Genomic DNA, 16,674 nt, shown 5'->3' on the forward strand with positions numbered 1-16,674 from the left:
AATAGTAATGACCTTAGGTCTTGTCATTCCAGTTTTCTAAGTACTAAAATAAATAGTGATGTTTGGCACATGAAATTAGGTTATCCAAATGCTCGTGCTTTCTCTAAGATTATTTCTGAATCTATTAATTCTAAACGTAGTGGCTTATGTGATAGTTGTGTGCTTGCAAAACACCGTAGAATTACTTTTTCTCTATCATCTAATCGATTCAATACTCTGATCTCCAAAATACATTCTGATTTATGGGGTCCTTCACCTATTACTTCCATTTCAGGTTTTCGCTATTTTTTTAATACTTGTTGACAGGGGCGGAACCAGAATTTCATCCTAGAGAGGGCAAGCCTAAACTCTCTATATAATGTGTATGATCTTATAAGATACAACACAAAACAATTTTTTACGAACATCCTATCGTATCATGACATTTTACATTTATCTTAATGATCTAACTAAAATGACTTACAAATTAACGTAAGATTAGATAACTCAGGATAACTCAATTGAGTACCAAAATTTCGACAGATTTTTTTTTATCAATTATTCTACATTTTACAGAAAAAGAAGTCACCCAATTTTATTACTCATTAATCCAAAGTCGTCATATTATAATTAAGCAATAACAATATGATCTTGTGTAGCAATTGGTCTCTAAGAAAAGTCACTTGAAACCAAAATGAAAATTAAAGTAGACCCAAGTAAAAACATGATCTTTGTTTAGCAATTGGTCTCTAGTAAAATGTCACTTGAAACCAAAATATAATTAAATGGGAGAATATGGTTGGTAATGGGATTTGAACCCCAGTCTCTCCCTTGGAACACATACGGACTACCCACAAGAGCTAAGGTAATCTATGTTAACAATTTGCAGCTTGACCTGAATATGTGGAGATCAGGCCGGGCAACTGCCCAGCCTGGTCTCCACATAGTTCCGCCCTTGCTTGTTGATGATTGCACACAGTTTACATGGTTGCATTTTCTAAATGATAAAACTCAAGTTCTCTGGTGTTTTAAAAAATTTAAAAGTCTGACTAAAAATTGTTTTGATGCAAAGATTTAAATTCTAAAAAGTAATGGTGGAAGCGAGTATGTTTCTCATGCTTTTAGAGATTTTCTCGTTGAAAATTGAGTGTTTCATCAACGATCTTGTCCTCACACTCCACAACAAAATGGAGTGGCTGAGCGAACGATTTGGCATGTTGTGGAAACATGATTAACCCTTCTTTTTCACAACTATTTACCAAAATCTTTTTGGCCCGAGGCCTTTAAAACTGCAGTTTATATCATCAACAGAGTTCCAACTCCTTATTTGAAAAATGAGTCTCCCTTTTTCTATCTTATACAGACGCTCACCTGATTATAATCTTATGAAGGTTTTTGGGTGTCGTTGTCTTCCACTTTTGACTCCATATCGTAAAAATAAATTAGAATACAAGAGTATTCCGTGTGTTTTTATCAGCTATAGTGAATCACACAAAGGATACAAATGTTTGGAACCTAAGATTTCTGAAATTTATATTTCTAAAGATGTTCTATTCGATTACCACTTATTTTCTTTTGTCCTTTGTGATTTGCAAAATACCAGTTGAGGGAGTAAAACTTGATGAGGCCCCAAAATGGATATGTATGGAAACAACACCAATGACCAAAACCCCAACAATACCAATTCCCTTATATGTTGAACCTACTTCACCCACTCATCCCACATCTACACATAATCCTCTTGACCATGATTCAACATCTCCACCTCCTTCCCCAACTAATCAACTTATTAATGGTCCTGAACCATCTTCTTCTACTTCACCTACCACAAGTAGAAGACCTAATGAAGGCAATGAAGGATATATCCGTTCGGTCTGAAGGAGATGTCTTTCGACCAAGGCAACAATGCGATCAATTTGTTAACTAGGATAACGATGAACTAATCATGAAGATCATCCAGTCCGATCCAATTAGGGGTCGTAATGCTTTGCTAGAAGTCGCTTACGATCGTCGAATTACTTCGGTAATTCACAGCTAAAATAGACTGGATCCTAAAACGGGTTACACATAAGAGAGGTAACTTGATCGGAGAGATTTGACTAGTGGGAGCTGAGTTATAGATGGATATGATCTAGTCTAATGGTGCTTAAAAGAGATAGAAAGAATCAGGATTAAAAGAGATAGAAAGAATCGGGCTTGAAAGAGAAGTCCAAGAAAGCTAAGTGGGCCGGCCAAAACAAGCCCATTAGGGGCAGTTATGGCCGGCCATTGCTAAAGAGAACCCTAATTAGGGTTTTCCTTAATAAAGAGTTTAAAAAAGAAATAAACTCCTTTTGTGCTTATCTTTTCTGAGAGACTTTTAGGATTCCTTATTTGAGTGGGACTCTACTAAGAGAATGCCTATATAAAGACCCATTATGAGTTCAGAAAAGGTGTGGAATTTTCTCTGAGATAATCAATTTTCTCACACATAAAAGAGAGAAAAGATAAAAGAGAAAAACTCTCATTCTATCTTTCTAGTCAAGAAGAAGGGTTCTTCTCAATCTTCCATTAAATTAAGTTATAGTAGACATTAAGGAAGGGAGATCAAGTTAACCTACTCGGTGTCTCAATTAGAGGAGCGACAATTGGAGCTCTGGGTCTTCGCACACGATTGAAAGGTTCGAGGAAAAAATTGCGATAAAGGTTAGTTTTTCCTGATTCTAGTTCTTAATAGTTCTTGCATATGATCCTGGATAACTAGTGTCAAACATTAGAAGTTTGAGATTCCGCTTTCAACATTAGTTTGTGTATTAGATACATATAAAACCTTACGGACAATGTTGTACAAAATGACACTGATTCTGCACCTCCTGAATTAAGTTCCCTAGAAGCAGAGCCATCTTCAATGTCAGTTCAGCCAAAGCATCATATGATAACTCGATCAAAACAAGGTATATCCAAAGCCAAAATTATTAATTCTATGTTAGCCATGAAGTATTTCAAATACTTTGCTAACCACTTTATCTCCCTTACTGATTGAGCCAACTTGTTACACCCAGGCATCTAAGGATAGTAATTGGCAACTGGCCATGGTTGATGAATTTAATGCCCTTCTTTGAAATAAAACTTGGTATCTTGTGTCCAGACAACCCTCCACGAATTTAGTAGGTTGTAAATGGGTTTACCGGATTAAATTAAAGACAGATGGCACTATAAATCGTTACAAAGCCAGACTTGTGGCTAATGGATATACACAAGGATATGGATTAGATTATGATCAAACGTTCTCGTCGGTGGTAAACCAGTCACAATTCGGCTAGTTCTTAGTGTTGCAGCGACTTCTGGTTGGAAAATTAGGCAACTTGATGTTAAAAATGCCTTTTTACATGGTTACTTCAACAAGGAGATTTATATGCAGCAACCCCCCAGGTTTTGTAGACCAGAATTATCCTGATCATATTTGTAGACTACATAAAGCACTCTACGATCTAAAGCAAGCTCCCCGAGCACGGTTCACCAGGTCTACTAATTTCTTAAAAGAGTTGGGCTTTATAGCATCCAAAATCAGATAGTTCTTTGTCCATTTATCAGACTACTAACTCTATTACAATGGTTGCTCTTTGTAGAGGATATTTTGATTACAGGATCCGATTCCTCACAAATATCGAAATTAGTCTCATGTCTCCATCACCAATTTTTTTATTACTGATCTAGATATTCATCGTTTTTTGCGGGATGGAAGTTCAAAGGTCAGATAACGGTATCTTCTTAACTCAGAACAGATACACACTTGACTCGATCTTCTAAACTCAAAGCTTGTGTCGACACCAAGTTCATGCGGTGGTAAAATGTCATCTCAAAAAGGTGACAAAATTCATGACATCACCTCATATCGTTCGTCGGTTGGAGGTTTACAATATTTATCGTTAACCAGACCAGATATTACATACTCTGTTAATCAAGTTTGTCAATTTATGCATTCACCAACTGAAATCCATTTTACGGTAGTCAAACGTATATTTCGTTATTTAAAAGGAACTCTAGGAAGGGGATTATATTTTGGCACCAATTCAGATTTCAAAGTTCGGGTCTTGAATCTCAACTTCCTGCTATTTCTGATGCCGGTTGGGTTGGCAATCTGGATACTAGACGTTCAATTTCTGGTAATTGTATATATCTTGGTAATCATCTCATTTCATGGGCTTCTAAAAAGCAACCAATTGTATCAAAGTTGAGCACCGAAGCTAAATACAGAGCCATGGCCACCACTACAGCTGAGATCGCATGGATCCAATTCTTATTACGTGATTTAGGGATCTCTATGAAGCTTCCGCCTATTCTTCACTGCGATAATGTAAGTGCCACTTACATGGCCCATAATTCGGTTCTACATTCAAGGACCAAACATATGGAACTTTATTATCATTTTGTCCTTGAGAGAGTAATCAGAGGAGCTCTAAAGGTTCTCTACATATCGACACGTCATCAAATTGCAGATATATTCACTAAAGGATTGGCCAAAGCTCGACATAAACTTCTTTGCTCCAAGCTTTCACTTCAAGATCTAGACGTTCGGCTTGAGGGAGGGGGAGGGGGGTGATGGGGTTATAAAGCATGGAGTAAAATTAGGCTTCAAATATCTCCAAATCATTTTCAATATTTCCAAATCATTTTCAATTTTGAATTTGATTTGTTCTTATCCAAATACAGTTGTATATCTATAAATACCTCTTGTACCAAGAGTTACATGCAAGAGAAAATAAAAAATAAAATTCTTTTCAAAAACAACTCGGTTATACCACACCTTGCTATATAACTTACCGCAACATCCAAAGACGATACAACTATTTAACATTTAGGCCACTCTCTGTTTCTATATATTATTATGATTCTTAGTAACTAGACAAAAGATGTTCTAGGATTGAAAGAGCAAAAGTCTTCTTTCGGTATTTAAATATTAATTTTAGGAAGAACACAATGTGTGAATCCGCGTATTAATAAAGTAGAGAAAAGGGGACAAAAGCACAACATTAATTTTATAATTGTAATCTTCTGACCCAAGAAAAGATAAATGAAATAACAACAACACAAGGGTGTTCATCTTAAAAGTTATCCAAATTATCTATTTAAACTTTTTATTTGGACCTAACCTTTATTAGATTTCTTTGAGGATTTTCAAATGGTGGATCCATTACCACCGTTTCCTTAAATTTGTTTATTTTTGGGTCCCTCTCTCATTAATAATTCAAACTTCGTTTTCTTAGGCTTCAAAGTTCTAATCTAAGACCAGATCAATGTCTTTAACTTAACTCATTACTTCAAACGAGCCTACTAGCAAACCTTTCTACTCCAAAGTTTGTAATCGGGTAATCTTTTATTTCGATTTTAAGGTTTTATTCATGTTTATGAAACGCTTCATTTTTTTAATCCATTACTTGAAGTTAGAGTATCTATTATCTATTTTTGTAAGAAAATTCTATATAAGCCAAACAATCAGATCTACTAGTACATTTCGATTGATTTTCAGTAAATTTTTAACGTACTCAATAATATAATTGTCAACACGATATCCATGTGTGAAGTTTAGATGATACCATAAAAGATGGGAGACAAATCCTACTCGAACACTTTGTTTTTTCAATATAATGGAGCTCAAAGAGTGAGAATATGGGGAAAAAAGACATAAGTCCAAGACCAACTGGTCCCTCTTTCCGTCTTTTCTTTATCTTCCAATAAGTGGAGAGATAAAAGAAATAAAGACTAATAAGTTGATGTTTCACTGAAACATCTTATAAGATGTCGCAAGAATTACCCTTGCGTCTTTCTAGAAATTGAGAATGGAACTTTCATAGTCGGCCCTTATAATTGTTAGAGGCGCCTTTTTCAAGGCAAACTTAAAGAAACGAGTGAAGAAATAAGGCGCCTTTAACACTTATAGAGGGCGCTTTTGAAATTTCTCAATGATGACGATATCTTTAACGGTCAAAATTAGCTAGGAAGCCTAGAGAGCCTGCGACAGTAATGATGGTAAAACAAGAAAGAAAGAAAAGAAAAGCATCTCATCGCCTCAGCAAAAGCTTTCTTGTTTTTGCAAACCAACCAAATGACACCAATAACTCACTCACCCACACAGGCACACTGCAAGTGCATCTCTTTCTCTCTCTATCTCTAAAAGGAAAAAATAAGTTAAATTTGTGAAAGCCTGAACACCACTCTTTCTCTCTCTCTCTCTCTCTCTCTTACTCACTTTCTCTCTCTATAATGAAAGAAGTGGGGAGAAGAGAGATGGGTATAATGGGTTCTACACTTGTAATGTGGTGGAATATGTTGTTGTTGTTTATTGTTCTACTCTTTTCATGGTGTTCTAATGTTACATCTTCAGTTTCTTATGATGAAAAGGCTATTATTGTTAATGGGCAACGACGAATTCTTATCTCTGGATCCATTCATTACCCAAGAAGTACTCCTGAGGTATTTTACTAAAAATGTGGTTCATGGGTATCTTTTTTTTCCTTCAATTTCTTCATCAATTTGAAGTTTTTCCTTCTTTTCCATTAATGGGTACTCTTATTTTTAGTAATTTTTACACTAATTATACTTATATGTGTTGATTGAAGATGTGGCCGGATCTAATTCAGAAAGCTAAAGATGGAGGTGTGGATGTGATTCAAACTTATGTTTTCTGGAATGGCCATGAGCCTTCTCCAGGAGAAGTAAGAAACTATCACTACTTCCAATTTATCTTTCTCTTTAGATATGACAAGAAGATGTATAATAGATTCTTTTCTTCTTCTTCTTTTGATTGTGTAGTACTATTTTGAGGATAGATATGATCTGGTTGGTTTCATCAAGTTGGTGAAGAAAGCAGGTCTTTATGTTCATCTCAGGATAGGTCCTTATGTCTGTGCTGAATGGAACTTTGGGTAATTGAATTATACATATAAGAAAAATGCTAGGGAACAAAAAAAAAAACAGGCCGAAATCTTGTGTGTCTTGTCCTGATTCATGTTTCCGATGATTCTGATCCACTGAGCCGCGAATCACGACAAGCCACATAGGATTTCTGACTAGAGTTTACCTAGTTTTTCTTGTTCTCTAGCATTACTCTACATATAATATATGCAGAAATTTCTAGACTTCAATGGATTTTAAGCTCATTTTGTTTTGTTTTTTGGTATAGGGGGTTCCCTGTTTGGCTCAAATATATTCCTGGTATCAGTTTCAGAACAGATAATGAGCCTTTCAAGGTTTGGCAGTTTGATTACTTTCCTATACCTAAAATTTCATGATTTTGTTTTAGAAGTTTATTATACAGTTGAAACATTATGTTATTAGGTTGCCATGAAAGGATTTACTGAAAAGATTGTAGACATGATGAAGGAAGAAAAGTTGTTTGAAACACAAGGAGGTCCCATAATTCTTGCACAGGTAACTAACTAGTAATTTGTAAAATGGGTACGCAAACTAACTCCATAATCAAGTTTTTTATGAACTTCAGTTTTCTCTTTGAATGTGGTATGACAGATAGAGAATGAGTATGGACCTATGGAATACGAATTGGGTGATCCTGCTCGAATTTATACCCAATATGTAGCTAAAATGGCAGTGGATCTTGGTATTGGAGTGCCATGGGTCATGTGCAAGCAGGATGATGCCCCTGATCCAATAGTAAGTGCCTCCCCATATAGTATGATTTAACAGTTGCCAACATTGACTACTCAGACTGTTTCTTACTGAGAGCTTGATGATTTTTATCTCGTTTACATGATAATTTCTACTTTTGGGTGTTATCTGTTTATTAATTATTATCAACTACTTCCTCACCAAGTTGCATTATTAGAGAGACAAATAATTATGATAGTGAACTCATATTCAATTTTACTCCACCATGACCTCTAGAGGACTCTGTGAGGCGCACTTGAGTGATAACATGTATGTCTCTCCATTGGAGAGACCACGGTGGAAACCTTACAGTTTCCTATATAAAAGACCATTACAAAACTTTTGCTCGTACACTATGTTTTTTTTTCTTATTTGGAAGTGTTAATATAGTGGTTAAAGAGGACCAAGAACTTCACTCCCAGCTCTTCGCTTTGGGAAACAACTCATGATACTACCCAAACCAAGGTGGGGTTTCTTGGTTCATATACTATGTTAACTTTTTGAGCCCATCCGGTTGTAAACTGGCTTAAAAGATTGTCCAAGACTTATCTACTTTGCAAATTTTAGTTCCGGGACGATGTGAGATAACACTAATACCCCTCACTCAACGCCAGTGCTGATATCACTTAGCACTCCCATCCCAGACAGAGTTAAGGTTACGAAGTTCCCATCCATCACTAAAACATAGATTTGTTAGCCTATTAGGCCTAACTTCCTTGAAACCCGGATTACAAGGAATAAATTGCCCAGGAATTATTTACTGTTAAAATCTAATGCCCATGCGACGTGGGATAATGCTAACCTACTCCCAACATCGGGGATTGAGTTACTCGGCACTAAAATGTTGGATGGAGGAGAAACAATATCTTGTAACGACGTTCACGGCGGACTCATATTCACTAATTTTGTTATCTATCTCTCTCAAACTTCTATTTATTTATATTCTGACCAAGGAATGAAACTTCCCGAAATTTCACCGAAATTTCGCGAAACGTTTCCTAAAATCAGATTAGGTGCACGAAGTAACACTTACAACTATTTCTTGCATAGTTTCCACCGACATGATCGAAACTTCCACCGAAATGGTTGGAAATATCGAAATTTCCACCGACATGATGGAAATTTTGACCGACATAGTAGAAATCTAGCAAAAAACCCGGAGAAACTAATACTAGAAACATATCCCTTCCTTCGTCTTTTTCATCTTCATTTCTCTTAGATCTCTCTTGATTTTCATATTATGTTTTTAATGCTTTTTAAATCTATTTGAATGCTTTACGCCACGACTTAACGGCCTAAATTGATTTTATTTTAGTAACACCCCTGATATAACAGTGTAATTGAGTAATTGACGATACCTTCTTAAACTAACATAGTTTGTTAACTATTAACTATTATCAAATTGTTAATCTTTTTGGTGTTATAGCCAAAAAGTTATTCAATTTACCCCCGGAAGTAACTATGTAATTGTGAATACTCCCTCAAACTAATAGATAATGTTAAACGTCATTTTTGTGCTTCATTATGGTTTAATAATCTTGTTATACATAATTGCATCATATTTCTATCACTTTTGTAAATTTGTAAGATTTCCACACTGACCGAAATGTTTCTACGAAACGTTTCCACTTTTGGCCGACCGAAATTTCCACCGAAACCGAAATTTCATTCCTTGATTCTGACAGATAAATACTTGCAACGGTTTCTATTGTGATTGGTTTTCTCCTAACAAACCATTCAAGCCAAAAATGTGGACAGAAAACTGGACTGGCTGGTAAGTTATCAATCCTATTACTATTTTAATTTGCTTGACTCCAATATTGTCCAAATTTGTTCTTGTGCTCTAAGTATCCAGAAAGAGTTTGTGGCATCTTTGTACAAGGATCACAATCTACCACCCTTTGTTTCATTGTTGAACTGCCAGGTTTACGGAGTTTGGTGGTGCAGTTCCTTATAGACCAGCTGAAGATATTGCATTTTCAGTAGCCAAGTTTGTACAAAAAGGTGGATCCTTTATTAACTATTATATGGTGAGTTATATACTGATAGTTTAACTTAAGCGTTTTGACTCCAACTGATGCACAAGTGAGCTCAAAATAATTATATTTGTTTCTTTACTTCAGTACCATGGTGGAACAAATTTTGGCCGAACAGCTGGTGGTCCTTTTATTGGTACTAGCTATGATTATGATGCTCCAATTGATGAATACGGTATGTGACTAATGAGTTGTTTCTTGAATGCAATAAACTTTGATACTTGACCTTTAATAAGAATATACATATAAACATGCACTCTCAATCCAAGTCCAACAAGGTCAATAATTATTCAGTCATGGATAATGATGTAAACATGCTGGGGTCATATTAGTTAATATTAATGTTGTGCGCATCGAACTCAAAATCAATTAACAATGAGTAAAGAGGCCCAAGATATTAAGGGAAATGATAGAGTGCCCAGCAATTTTGCCCATTAAAATGCCCAACTTTCCTTATTTAGAAATAAAAGCGGTCCCCACCGTAGTCAAACTTTGAAAAAACCTTGTCTTTTAGTGATTCCACATCAGCTGGGCATTTTAATGGGCTAAAAACTGGGCACTCTAGCATCTCCGAGATATTAATTATATTTTGGGTCACGAGATTTACATTTGTGTATGTGGGACTATTCTCACATGTTCCTTCACGTTGGCATCTTTTGAGCTAAACATGTGTCGTTTTGTTTGTGATGTGGAGAAATGTGAAAGTTGGGCCTATTACGTGTGGGTGGTTACCATATTAAATTTGGAGGCATCAAACACAAAGCTAATCGTGAATGAGTGGAGAGGCCTAATATTACTTATATTCTTGATCATGAGATACTTTTGTCTGTTTGGGATTCTTCTCACGGTTGAGCTATGGAATAAAAAACTCTATACATTTTTATTTGTAGGACTACTAAGAGAACCCAAATGGGGCCATCTGAAAGATCTCCATAAAGCCATCAAGCTGTGCGAACCGGCGTTAGTTTCTGGAGAACCCACTGTCATGACGTTAGGGGATAATCAAGAGGTCTAGTTCAGCTTCTTTTTGTTAAATCTTCAATTAGTTTCTTTTTTCGCTAACCATTTAATTTTATTTGTTTAGGCTCATGTCTTTGACTATAAAACTGGAGGTTGTGCTGCATTCCTGGCAAACTATAACACACAAAATTTTGCAAAAGTAGCCTTTGGGAATATGCATTACCATCTTCCTCCTTGGTCCATTAGCATCCTTCCTGACTGCAACACAACCGTCTTCAACACAGCTAGGGTGAGAATAAACTTTTGTTTGAGACAAAATGGAGCTCGTACATACTTCATCATTTGCTTCAAGTTTACAATGTTGAAAATATCAAATTCTCTGCACAGGTTGGATCTCAAAGCGCACAAATGAAGATGGTGCCAGTAGGTGAAGAGCTTATTTGGCAATCGTTCAATGAGGCACCCGCTTTCTATGATAATAGTTCAATCACAATAACTGGTCTTCTTGAGCAGATAAATACAACAAGAGATGTCACCGACTATTTGTGGTATTCGACAGAGTGAGTAATTATCACCGGTATTTCCATTTATGTCACTTATATATAGTTCCAGAAAATAACTAATGCTTATACTACCTATTTCCGTGTATCCTCTACTGATATTTTTCTCTCTTTATCTTCAGTGTAGATATTGACTCGATAGAGGATTTCTTGAAAAATGGCCAAAAACCTGTGCTCACTGTCTTATCAGCAGGTCATGCTTTGCATGTTTTCGTCAACGGTCAGCTCTCAGGTAAAATAAACTTTGAAGTTCTTCAGCTACACAAAGAAGATCCACAGTCCAGAATTCTATTTTTCGCCTCAAATTGTAATTGTGCACTATCTTTTTTTGGCAGGAACTGTATATGGGAGTTTAGAAGACCCAAGACTGACATTTAATGACACAGTGACACTTAGAGCCGGAGTTAACAAGATTTCCCTTTTGAGCATAGCTGTTGGCCTTCCGGTTTGCTTCCTCTCTTACTCATTTTGTGTGATAAATTCTGTGTGATTATATCTCTGCTAAGATTTTAACTCTTGGTGACTTTGTTTAGAACATTGGACCACGTTTTGAGACATGGAATGCTGGGGTTCTTGGTCCAATCATGTTGAATGGTTTAAACGAAGGAAGACGAGATTTGTCATGGCAGAAGTGGTCTTACAAGGTTATTCTGATTATCACTGGTTTATATTTCCATTAATCTGCCGTAGATTAAGAAGTGGTGAGTCTTACAAGGTCATATACATATATTTTCTGTGTGCAGATTGGTTTAGAAGGCGAAGCGTTAAGTCTTCATTCACTCAGTGGGAGCTCCACAGTTGAATGGGTAGATGAATCTTTACTGGCTCAAAAGCAGCCGTTGACATGGTACAAGGTGACGACTCTGATACCTATACTTCTATCACAAACATTCTCGAACATATTCTAATCGTTGAAATCCTAAATCTGCAAATCAACAACTGGTGATGGATTTAAGCCCACGATTTCCATGATCCAAGAGCACTCTCGATCTAAAGATGAAATCTAGAATGAAAGAGTTTTCTCTCTCACTCTACCATCCTTTAATCTTGGTGAAACACAACAGAAAAAGGATCAAATACTCTATTCAACTCAACCATTTCACGAGATCATTGAGAACAACAAAATCTGTATAAACTCTAATTGTTTTTTTTTTCTTGATACTTGCAGACAATTTTCAATTTGCCGGATGGAGATGATCCCTTGGCTTTAGATATGGGTAGCATGGGGAAGGGTCAGGTATGGATAAACGAGAGAAGCATCGGCCGTTACTGGCCTGCATATAAAGCGTCTGGTACTTGTACCAACTGTAGTTACACCGGATACTATGATGAAAAGAAATGCCTAAGAAATTGTGGAGAGGCCTCCCAAAAATGGTAAGAAAACCTTGAAAAAATCTATAACATTGATTATTACTGAAGGAACTATCAAATCATCATGGAATTATAAATTTCAGGTATCATATTCCTCGGGCATGGCTAAAACCAACTGGAAACTTATTAGTGGTTTTTGAAGAGTGGGGTGGTGATCCAAATGGGATTTCTTTAGTTACAAGAGCTGTCGAAAGTGTTTGTGCTGACATTTTTGAGTGGCAACCAAATTTGGCGAACTATCAGAGGCAAGTCGGTGGCAAAATTGATACTCCAGTAAGACCGAAAGCGCATCTAAGATGTGGCCCTGGGCAGAAAATTTCGTCAATAAAGTTTGCTAGCTTTGGAACTCCAGAAGGGTCTTGTGGAAGCTTCAGCGAAGGGAGCTGTCATGCTCATAAATCGTATAATGCTTTTGAAAAGGTATATAAACTTAACATCATGTAAGCCAATGACACAAACTAGTTTAGGCACACCTAGTTCAGAAAGTGTGATCAACTAGACCCCAAAGCCTGATCTATCTGACTTTCCCGAGTCTTTGGACAATGCTTGCGACATAGACCCAATTCTCGTGGCAGGTCTTCACAGAATGAGAGAGAAAGCCAACATTCTATAAACTGTTGAAACCAAATAGAGCTTTTACCAAGTTTGGTGTTGCCCTTCTGATGTTTGAACATGATTTAATAGCTCATACCCTACAAGTAAAGAATCTGCTGTCATGGGTCAATCACCGTTTTGGGTGTTTTCAGTAATTGCAGCGTCTAATATGTGATTGAAATTTTGATTTCTTGTGGCAGAGATGCATCGGGCAGTCAGTCTGTTCAGTATCCGTAGCTCCTGAGGTTTTTGGAGGAGACCCATGTCCAGAGACACTGAAGAAGCTTTCGGTTGAAGCTATCTGTAGTTGATCACTGCAAATAACCAGAGGAAAACAAGTATACAAACCAACAATTTCGAGGGTCCTTCTCAGTTGGATCTTAGTGTATAAACTTACAGAAGTTTTGTCGAAGTCGAAGCCCATTTTGGCAAGCTCTTAAATGTACAAAGATTTGTCATTGTTCGGAGACATAGAACGATGAAACTAATTCAAGAATCGCGAGAGGCAAATTGATACTGCAATACTGCGATTATTTGTCCAAAGGATTCGACTCTTTTTGTATCAGTGCTTCAATGCTGTGTCCTTGTAATAGTCAATCAAGTACTAGCAAATTCAATTTTATGCAAAAGCATTCATATTTTCAGTTTTTTTTACCATAAGCTTCGTTATAAAAATGGATCATGTTACAGTGGAGAGAGAGAGAGAGAGAGAGAGTTTCAACAAGTACTTCATGGTACAATAAAACTGAAAAAACATTACAAATTGTAATGTTGAAGAAGCCTATTTGCTTCTCTAATTCCACTGAAATAAGCTCCATGAGTAGTAGAATACTGTGTTCTATGTGTTGCTTCTCCTGCAAATAGAATTTGAAGCGGAGAAGAAAGACTCGTTGAAGTATTATCATCATCCTTCATACTTGGTAATGGCTTAGCTATGAAATCAAAATCATCTCCACTTGAACCAACTGCAACATAACTATATGAACCCAAGAACAAAGGGTTTCTTCCCCATTCAGTCTTAAGAACTTTACTAAATTTAAACTCATCAAATTTATCCATCTCCACAGATTTCACATACCCATTACTCCATTTCTCTGAATTATCAATTTCCTTAATGGGTTTAGAATTTGGTAGAAATTTAGAGATAGTAGTAGAAACTCCATTAATAATCTCTTCATCTGAAAGTGATTCAAGTTGAAGAGCTTCATCTCCTGCAAACCATGATAAAACTACACTAGACTTGTTATAAATTGGAAACATTGAAGATGTTTTTCTCATCCACCATGGAATCATTTTTTCTCTTAATTCAGAATCATGTTTATGAAATGCCATTACTAAGAAAGGAAATTCATTAGAATCTTTCTTCTTCTCCTCTTGATGATCATCTAATTCTAGAAACAATTTGTTAACAACACCAAACCCAAGTCTTGAAATTGCTTCTGTTTTATAACTAGGAAGAGGTGGATTAAACATACCTAAATCTTCTTGAATCCCTGCTTTCAAAACCCCTAATGAAACTGTTATAATTACATGATCAGTTTCCATGATTGACCCATCTTCAAAATGTAATTTCACAGGCTTAATTTCACCCAAATTCTCAGTATTTGGTGATTCAATTTGATTTCCTTCTGGTTTCCATTCAATTTTAACAACTTTTTTCTCTAACTGAATCAAATCAGATGGAAGAGCAGAAGCTAATGATTCAATTATACTTGAATACCCTTTAGGTATTGTGATTTCTTCATCAGGGAATACAAAAAAATCTTTTTCTGCATTCAAATCTAACTTGAATAAATCACCACAACAACTATAAGTTCTTTGATTATTCTCATTACTTGCAAATACTGCTTCTTGAATCAACTTCAAGTTCAAATTCCTTTCTGATTCATTCTTTTCATCTAAATAACAATCAAGACCTTGTTTAAGAAAAGAACCCATACTTACTGAACCACTAAAACCCTCATTTTTTGAACAAATCTTCATAGCTTTATCTGCAATTTTAAAATAATCAACATAATTATCTTCATCTTTGTTCTGGTTTTCAGAAATTAACTTACCCTTTGCAAAATCCAGTAATGTTTTGAACAGATTTGAAATGGGTTGAGTGATTAAGTGATCAAGTATTAACCCATCTTCAGAAATTGTTAATGGTGGATCAGATCCAGAGTACCAACCATCCATTCTTTCCCACGGCTGTGAGGATTCTAAAGAGTTGATTTCTTTGGCAATTTTATAAATTGGACTACCACCAATTCCATGAATCCAAGTTGCACCCATTTCAATTCGATTACCACAAAACTCAGAAGTTTGAATTCTTCCCCCAATTCTTTTCCCACCTTCAACTACACAGAGGTCAAAGAGTTGTTTAAAGGAAGGGGACTTATAAAGTGTATTAGCAGCTACAAGACCTGCCATTCCAGCTCCAATTATCACAACTCTAGGCTTGTTGACTACCATTTGTCTAGAGAGAGAAGGAGGGAGAGAAACTTAGAAGGGGTTGTTTAGTTTCCAATTGGGGAAAAGTTGGAGGTGCAGTCTCTGCGCAATGAATTGGGGGACGAGCGCTTCTAAAGGCACCTGACCAAACAGCTGTTAGCATCCATCTCTGTTAGCACCAGGCTCAACCGCTCTATTCTCTGTTAGCACCAATCAATTATGTAGGCATCGGTCCTTTATCTGTTGACCCTAACCCCTCCATCTATCTCTCACAAAATCCATCCAAAATTGGGAATTTGAAACTTTCTCTCTCTAAGCTCTTAAAAAACCGAATTCTACCCTCACCAAATCGCTCATAATCTCACGAATCTCCCTCAAAGTTTGCTGAGAATAAGTCATTTGACTCTCTAAGTCTTAGAATCAAGCATCATTTGGTGGAGACGAAGTTGAAATCAAGCTACAATTGCTCCTCCAAGGTTAGTTAAAAAACTCTAACTTTTTAAAAAAATTTGAATAAATTTGTTGTTTGATTGATTGGGGATGTTAATAGTGTGTTGTAACATGTTTAGATTGTTGTATTATATCATTTTGAACATATTTAGAGCCATTTGTGTGAGTGTTTGATGTCCAAAGAAACTGCCCTAGATTTATACCTAAGCTGCTGGAACGACTCGGACGGACTGGTCCAGTCCGTCTGTGTCTTCCTAGTCACGGATCAGCTAATCCGTGAGGTAGTACAAAGAAACAGACTCATCTTCTAGTCCGTGACGGACTGGGTAATCTGTTTTCGACTGAAAGGCCCCGGATTACCTGATCCGGGACTTGGGGTTATTTTTTTTTTTAATCTTTCTTTATTTTTCTCATCATTTTTCCTTCATTATTTGAATGACCTTTTTTGTAGCGATACGTGCCTATAAAAAGTTATTATTTGAATGACCTTTTTTGTAGCGATACGTCCAATTTTTCCTTCATTAATTTAGACTAGGAAAACATATTTTGCTTATTTATTGTTTGTGCATCACGTATCCGCATATTATTCAAAAGTTATTATGGCACCACGTAAGCAACGACGAACGCAAGGAGATGAGAACGAA

General features: G+C 36.3%; 1 protein-coding gene and 1 pseudogene across 2 annotated transcripts; one reads left to right on the plus strand and one right to left on the minus strand.

The window, feature by feature from the left end:
* The first annotated feature begins 5,851 nt into the window (after nucleotides 1-5,851).
* On the plus strand, nucleotides 5,852-13,788 carry LOC147556778 (beta-galactosidase-like). The gene is made up of 19 exons (XM_086657734.1): nucleotides 5,852-6,432; nucleotides 6,579-6,674; nucleotides 6,772-6,884; nucleotides 7,142-7,208; nucleotides 7,297-7,389; nucleotides 7,486-7,629; nucleotides 9,309-9,397; nucleotides 9,548-9,653; nucleotides 9,747-9,834; nucleotides 10,550-10,668; nucleotides 10,744-10,908; nucleotides 11,007-11,179; nucleotides 11,302-11,411; nucleotides 11,515-11,624; nucleotides 11,713-11,823; nucleotides 11,923-12,033; nucleotides 12,348-12,553; nucleotides 12,634-12,970; nucleotides 13,345-13,788. Exons 1-19 carry the CDS (start codon nucleotides 6,223-6,225, stop codon nucleotides 13,453-13,455), a joined length of 2,559 nt encoding a protein of 852 aa, XP_086513860.1. The 5' UTR covers nucleotides 5,852-6,222; the 3' UTR covers nucleotides 13,456-13,788.
* LOC147556779 (putative polyamine oxidase 5 pseudogene) lies at nucleotides 13,762-15,601 on the minus strand (annotated as a pseudogene). The gene has a single exon (XR_015233585.1). The product of XR_015233585.1 is annotated as a putative polyamine oxidase 5 pseudogene (transcript).
* Nucleotides 15,602-16,674: the final 1,073 nt, after the last annotated feature.

Source organism: Eschscholzia californica, unplaced genomic scaffold, assembly GCF_041429995.1.
Source record: "Eschscholzia californica isolate CP2 unplaced genomic scaffold, dmEscCali1.0.p SCAF_2, whole genome shotgun sequence".
In the NCBI taxonomy this organism is placed as follows: domain Eukaryota; kingdom Viridiplantae; phylum Streptophyta; class Magnoliopsida; order Ranunculales; family Papaveraceae; genus Eschscholzia; species Eschscholzia californica.

Excerpts from the sequence above, each read along its gene's own strand:
- LOC147556778 (XM_086657734.1), top strand. The coding sequence starts at position 6,223 with ATGAAAGAAGTGGGGAGAAGAGAGATGGGTATAATGGGTTCTACACTT. Across the intron at positions 6,885-7,141 it reads TGTGCTGAATGGAACTTTGG|GGGGTTCCCTGTTTGGCTCA; the intron begins GTAATTGAATTA and ends TTTTTGGTATAG. Across the intron at positions 9,398-9,547 it reads ACAGAAAACTGGACTGGCTG|GTTTACGGAGTTTGGTGGTG; the intron begins GTAAGTTATCAA and ends TTGAACTGCCAG.